Source organism: Aegilops tauschii, chromosome 6 (genome assembly GCF_002575655.3).
Source record: "Aegilops tauschii subsp. strangulata cultivar AL8/78 chromosome 6, Aet v6.0, whole genome shotgun sequence".
Classification (NCBI taxonomy): domain Eukaryota; kingdom Viridiplantae; phylum Streptophyta; class Magnoliopsida; order Poales; family Poaceae; genus Aegilops; species Aegilops tauschii.
In genome coordinates, this window is record NC_053040.3 from 235,498,433 (window position 1) to 235,505,584 (window position 7,152).

Sequence of the window (7,152 nt, forward strand, 5' to 3'; positions counted from 1 at the left end):
CTTGCTGCAATGCTTTTCATGTCTGGAGAATTTGATATAAAGGTGACGATTTCACACACATTGAAAGCCCATATATAATGTACTATAATTAATCGTTCAGCTATCGCTCTTTCAACATAATCTTTTTTAGACATTAATTGTTTTCAATCTTCATCTCTATTTAGGCACTATCACATGGAGAAAAAAGGTATAACAAATCGATGGTTCAAGAAGCACCGGGATTTTCTCATATCTCATGACATTCGTTTGAAGACAGTAACGCTGGAAGGATATGCATCCAACACTGCAAACACTAGCTTTGTCACATTCTTCATGTTGAATGCGAGGGCGCTATTGTCCGTGAGGATTAAGTTTTTCAGCAAGAAATTTCTCACGGAACTGTATGTGGAACAACATAAAAAGAAGTTTCGGGTGGACCTAAGGGCTTCTGATCGTGCTCAGCTTATATTTACAACAACTTGACGTCATCATGGACCGGTAGAACTTTTGTACCGGGATCTTGATTTTATGGAGCGGACCGATCCATTTGATTGTGACTGCCAAAAACTTTGGTTGAGTTAGATGTTATTGCCCTGTTCAATCCAGGTTATGAGTAAACCTGATGAACAATTAATCCTTGTGCTTTTGTACATTTTGTAAGCTGGAATTAGACATTGTTGCCCTTTTCAACTAGGGTTTGACCCACATTTTCTTTCATACTGGGCGTCTGTGTTCCTATAGGTACTACCTGTGTCGTGGTTTATTCTTTATTGGCCCCTTCGTATTTTGTAGTACCAATCTTTGACCTTAGATTTAACTAAGAATATATTAATGCATGCCATCGAAAAAAAATTGTTGGACGGCTATTCCCGGCTATGTTCATCTGCTATATGCAATAATTATGCATGTGCTTGCTCGTTGTTTAGGCGGCCACAGAGCGCTCTGCTCGTGTGCCTCCGCGCGCTCTACTCGCCGTTTAGGCGCCCTCGGGTCGCGTCCCTCTGCATGCTCTGCTCGCCGTTTAGGCGCCAAGTCTCGCTCGGGTCGCGTCGTCCCTCCGCGCACGCTCTACTAGCGGTTGGGGAAGCTTTAGTTATTTGATCTTAGATTATGTTAGTTAATTATACCTCCAGAACTGGAATCATCCGACTCTGGAGGTATAATTAATTAACCTAAACTATGATCTCCGGCGCTCGTTCCCGTTGCGCAACTTCATCCTGTCGTCGGCCGCTGGGGGTATGCCGGTATGTGTGGGTAACTAGCTAGCAAGTGGATCGGTAGCGAGTCGCCGGCGGCAGCCATTGCTGTGGTTATTTATAGCTAGCAGCTGGCTAGGGGATTGGGATTTTACAATTCACCCCTGTCCCCTATGGAGCGCGGGAAGCCTTCGCTGGAGCGTGGGAAGACTTGAGCACACAACCCGACAACCATATGCGTTGTCACGTGTTACCGGACATGTGTTAACATAAGGAAACGTACGGGTAACCTACTAATCATCGCACACGAGTACTCGCACTCGCATCGCGCGCGATACTCCTAGCCATCACAAGCAACTAGTATGTATTTCAAAGTTTTTAGTACACACATAATCGCACACGAATTAACTCTAGTAACCGTGTGTGTTATATTTTCTCATCGCAAACAGATCATCCGATGGGCTGTTTGCCGTGTATCACACACATCTTGTTTACACGAATCATTTGTGTTTGTAAATAATACAAAACATTTTACTTGAATTGCACGCATATTTTTTTACATTGTACATACATTTTTTGAAACCCATGAACATTTTTAAAATTTTCACGACATTTTTTTGAGTGCTATTGACATTTTTTAAAATTAGTCTAACAACGTTTTTACACTGTGTTATTTTTTTTCGAAATTCTTAGTTTTTTAAATTCTAAGTGAATTTAAATTTTGGAATATATGTATTTAGTTTTTTTCAAAAATACGAACAAAAGAGAAAAAAATGAACTACTGAAAAACAGAGAAGAAAAATAAACTAACCTGCAGGAAGCTACTTGGGCCGGCCCTTTTGGTGAAGCCGTTGGTGGAGCTGGAGCCCAACCCGGCACTGGAAATTTCTAGCAGATTATTATATGCGAGGGTTTAAGGAAGCATCGCGACGTCTAATCGTCGTCCCTCTCTAACACCTTTTGCCGAGACGAGATTCTCTTCCGCAGCCGCCCCCGTCGCCGTCGCCGTCGCCGTCTTTTGCCACCGCGATGCCTCGGTGAGTGTTTCACTCTTTTGATCTAGGTGCAGTGGTTGTGGCTCGAGGGGATGGTACGGTACGATGGGCGCTGTTAATTTGAAACCCTAGCTTAGGCCCCCGATGGTTGCTCGGGGCCTGTAGAAAACCGTGAGGAAGGAGGGGGATTTTTGGTTGAATGGGAAACGGGAAAAAGCTAGAGGATGCGCCAATTGCTGCGTTGGGCAAAGCCACCATGGTCCATGATTGGGGAAGGCGGCACTGTGATTTCGCCGATTATCTCTTTGGTCGAGTAGGTAGGTAGATAGATTCGTAAGTAGGAATCTGGGGCTTACAGTAGAGAACTGATGAAAGGTCTTGTTGTGCTCCTGTGTACATTGAGACTTTGTTACTGCCTGCCATGCTTTGGTGCTCTCTGCTTGAATCTTGTTGTTCATCTTTTGCTTGAATTGACATCCCCTTGTTCTTGGCTTGCAGGTATTATTGCGATTACTGCGACACTTATCTGACCCATGACTCGGTTAGTGCTTCCTTTTTCCAATCAATTTTTATTATGCTTGACAACAAAAATGAGTACAAGTTTGCTTAGTTAATTTCAGTGTTCCATATGATTGTGTGCAGCGATTTGAGCTTAGCCTAGTTTGCTCCAGTGAATGTAGTAATTCTGTCGAACCTAAGATTAGTTTTAGCTTCCACCACAACAAATACTTTCTTTGTCATTGGAGTATATTGATTAGTATTCATGTTTCTTTTTCAAGAACAGACATTCAGTATTAAGTGCTGTTTAGTACTTAGATTATATTCATCTGGGGTGTTCGGTTCAGTATTGTTGCCAAGTCCGTGGATATGTTTCATCTACTAACATGTTCTTTAAGATAGTAACGTTTATTTAAGATGGCTGGGACTGTGATCTGGCAAGCATGTGAATCTATTCAAGGAGCCCAGGTTCATCGTGCTAATCAGCTTTATAGATTATCAAGTGTCATTTTGTTATTGTGAATGTTATAGAGTAGCAAACCAGGTATGGTGCTGGGTGGTATGCCAATTTGGCATGATTATGTTGCTGACTTTGCAAGCTCTTCAGTGGTCAGTGACTTAACTGTACGAGCCACTTAATTGAATTCTGACATCCCAAGCCAAAAAAGTGGACTGCAGGAGAGTTATGTGCCCTGCTTTCCATAGCCGGAAACATAAAATTAGGCACTACGTGATCATCTATTGATGTATAATCATCAGACGATGTGCGGTAATATGCTCTTTTTTTTCATTTCAGTAGGTAAACATTATTGCATTTGAGTGCAATTGGATATTTACAAAATACAACCCACACTGGTTTTGAAATGATAGTGTAATTCTAACTCTTTTATCCTTTGCTCTGGTGTGCTTATTTTTATACCTATCTTTGAACTAATCACACATGTCAATAATGGTGCAGCCATCTGTCCGTAAGCAACACAATGCTGGATATAAACACAAGGTATTCTTTCTTTTTACCTTCATAGATCTTTTTTATTCTTGTGTGTACACTGTTTTTCATGTGAAACATTTTTAGGCAAATGTTCGTAACTACTATCAGCAATTCGAGGAGCAGCAAACTCAAAGTTTGATTGATCAAAGGATAAAGGAACACCTGGGACAAGCTGCAGCGTTCCAAGTTGGCGCTCCTTTCAACCAACATCTTCTTCAATATCCAGGAAATATGCCCCGTCCCCGTCTTCCGATTCTGCCCACACCCATGATGCAACATGGTTATCCTCAACATCAACAACCTGGTGGGCCATTTGCAAGGCCTCCTATTTTACCAGTTCCTGGGACTCCAGGTAAACTTCAGTATTGTTTTCATTTTTTATCGTGATTACTTGTATCTATAGTGACATTTTTTATTAAAATTGGATAATCCATAACTTCTTTAGTTTGTGCTCCTATAGATAAACTCAATTGCTTATATATTTCCTGCATGGAAGATAACAATTTACCGGTTGGTATTCCCACAAGGATACAGAAACAGAAAGGTCTATAAGATGGAGAAATTTAGGCTAGTTTCTTTATTGCTTGATTCTGCTTCTTCAGCATTTATTTAGTCTTCGTCTTGATGTATTGATTTTATTAATTTTGCTTAGTGGGTCTGAAGAGCAAAACCAGCTGGATACCGCATTGGACGTGTATTACATGGTTTGAACAATCTTGACCATAGTGAGATAGGAATGGACATGGATTTTTGGCTACTAAGCACATATGCACTCTGATAAAAATTAAAATCCGAAAAATAGTGAAACTAATCTCATTTTTTTCTTTTGGAAACAAGCATGATTTAATGTTCTACCTATGCACAAATTTCCGTGAAGAAAAAAACATTTGTAATATTTGGGGCAATAAAACACAATCGATGCTGCAAAAAGGCTAGGTTTTAAAGCATTTGGAGCACCTTTTTAGTTTTTCCCAGCAGACCAGCACAAATGTCATTCCTTCACGGAAATTTGCACGTTGGTAGAAAACTAAGAAATGTTTGTCGCCAAAAAAATTCAGATTTTTTTAACTCTTTTTACATGTTTTTGGATTTTTATTGTTCATGGTGAGTGCATTTGAGTTTGGGGCAGAGTAGCACTTTCGGATAGGAATGGACAGCTTAAGCTGAAACTCTGATTGAACTTTCATAGGCACTCAGATAAAAAGGGGTAATTACTTTGTACAAGCAATTTTTTTTAAATAAAGTAAAAAAATGTCCACCATTTTTTTTATAAGTATATTAAAGAAGATACCAGATTCAAAAGTTTCATTTTGATTACTAAGGTAGTTGATCCTCCAATTTTATGTGAGTATACCTAGATTGAGAGATTCGATCTTTTTCCATGTTCATATGTGCAAGTTTGTCTTAGATATGGTCACAACACTTAGATTAGTTATTGTATGCTGCATCTCATCCTGGGCTTATAAACATATCAACTTAATATTATAAGTAGACTGAGTCTACTACTCCCTCCGTTTCAAAATATAAGACGTTTTTTGACACTGTCAAAAAACGTCTTATATTTTGATACGGAGGGAGTATTAATTACTGTAATGACCCTGAATAAATTATGAATTGATGTGAATTTAAAGGTGGCATAGGAATGGCCAGGCCACTTATTCCGTAACACTATTTTAAAACATGAAGGAGATGAAATGTTTTTAATTTCCAGTGTTCTAATATATTTTATTAGAATAGTGTAAACAATGTACTGAAGGGTGGGGTGGGGGGGGGGGGGGGCTTGGTGCAGCGGTAAAGCTGTTGCCTTGTGATCATGAGGTCACGGGTTCAAGTTTGGAAACAGCCTCTTGCAGATATGTAGTGAAAGGCTGAATACAAAAGACCCAAAGTGGTCGAACCCTGCGCAAGCAGGAGCTACGTGCACCTGGCTGCTCTTTTTTTAGCGTAAACAATGTACTGCGGCTTTGTGATTCAGTGGTAATCAACATGTCCTTTTGTTGCGCAATTGTTGTAACTAAATGTTTAAACGCGTGCATCCAGTTTATTCATGATGCACTGATACTTCTTTAGTTTCATTATGTAATGATGCCATATAAGATCAGTTGCCACTTATCAGTCAAAAACAGAAAGCCACAAACACGGCTGTCATTCTTTGACTGCAGACAAGGGAAAGCCACAAACACGACGCAGCGGTAAAGCTGTTGCCTTGTGACCATGAGGTCACGGGCTTGAGTTTGGAAAGAGCCTCTTGCAGAAATGTAGGGAAAGTCTGCATACAAAAGACCCAAAGTGGTCAGACTGGCTGCTCTTGTGTTTTTATCGTAAACAATTTACTGTGGCTTTGTGATTCAGAGTGGTAATCAACATGTCCTTCTGTTGCGCAACTGTTGCAACCAAATGTTTAGAGGCGCAATCCAGTTTATTCATGATGCACTGATACTTTAGTTTCATTATGTAATGCCACATAACATCAGTTGCCACTTATCAGTCAAACACAGAAAGCCACAAACACGGCTATCAATCTACAATTGAGTGCAGTCAAGGGAACTGCTCACTGTATCTTAGAAAATAGGAAAAACTCATGTAGCTGTTCTTTATAAGAGTTGAATTTCTATTTTCAGTAAAGCATTCAAACTTCTGAATTTCTTATCATTTGAAATAGTGATCGATCATCTTAAGTGACTATTTTTCGATAAATGTTCAGGTTATCCTGGTGCTCCAACCATGCCGCAGCACGGGGGCCCTCCTGGTTCAATGCCTATGCAGGTGGCACCTCTCCCAAGGCCTCCGACACTACAACCTCCAACATCTGGGGCCCCAGGTGCACCCATGTCCAACAACGCATCACCTCCAGGTCCTCCACCGATGTATCAACCAAATCAACCACCAACTGCAGGCTCAACTTCTGGCGCTCCACCCCTGGCCCCAGCGGCCCCTCCACAGGCTGCATTCTCCTATGCACAATCGAATGAAGGCAACCACTGATCTGTTCATTGGTGGTTATCGAATGAGATTCGAAGAACAGCCGTAACTTGGAAGTTGATGCTTCCTGCCTGTCTGTCTCCCGAATTTCGGAGGCAGTCCGTCTCTTGAAATTTGGAGAATTGTTAAGAAAGGCTTCCTGCAGTTGTATTTTTTGTATTTTAGGTGGTGTAACCTTTACTTAATACACCGACTTCGTATTAGTTTCTTGCCCTTGAAACTTGATAATGGATATAACCCATGGATGGCGTACTTGATGTAGTACATATTTGTCATTAAAACAAATTTATTTGTTGAGATAACACTGGGCTCCTCTTGGCATGGTATCAGTTCACTTGGACGCTATTATCAATGCTACACTATTACCCGTTTGATTTGCTCGATGTTAATGTGAATATTGGCTGTCAAACTTTCATGTTTTTGTCAGAAGTAATTAGCCATGTTTTCTTTTGAACAACAACAGATTTTATTCCATTAACAACATTTTACAGAGTAATGTGAAAGGTCTCAC

At 40.5% G+C, this 7,152-nt stretch overlaps 1 protein-coding gene across 1 annotated transcript; it reads left to right on the plus strand.

The window, feature by feature from the left end:
• Positions 1 to 2,076: 2,076 nt before the first annotated feature.
• Positions 2,077 to 6,943, plus strand: LOC109779738 (U1 small nuclear ribonucleoprotein C-1). Its single transcript, XM_020338364.4, has 5 exons — positions 2,077 to 2,212; positions 2,669 to 2,711; positions 3,627 to 3,668; positions 3,744 to 4,011; positions 6,364 to 6,943. The coding sequence occupies exons 1-5, from the start codon at positions 2,205 to 2,207 to the stop codon at positions 6,642 to 6,644; spliced, it is 642 nt and encodes a 213-aa protein (XP_020193953.1). The 5' UTR covers positions 2,077 to 2,204; the 3' UTR covers positions 6,645 to 6,943.
• The last annotated feature ends 209 nt before the right edge of the window (positions 6,944 to 7,152 follow it).

Coding starts and splice junctions, on each gene's coding strand:
- LOC109779738 (XM_020338364.4), top strand. Junction 3,669..3,743: donor ATGCTGGATATAAACACAAG/GTATTCTTTCTT, acceptor AAACATTTTTAG/GCAAATGTTCGTAACTACTA. Junction 4,012..6,363: donor ACCAGTTCCTGGGACTCCAG/GTAAACTTCAGT, acceptor ATAAATGTTCAG/GTTATCCTGGTGCTCCAACC.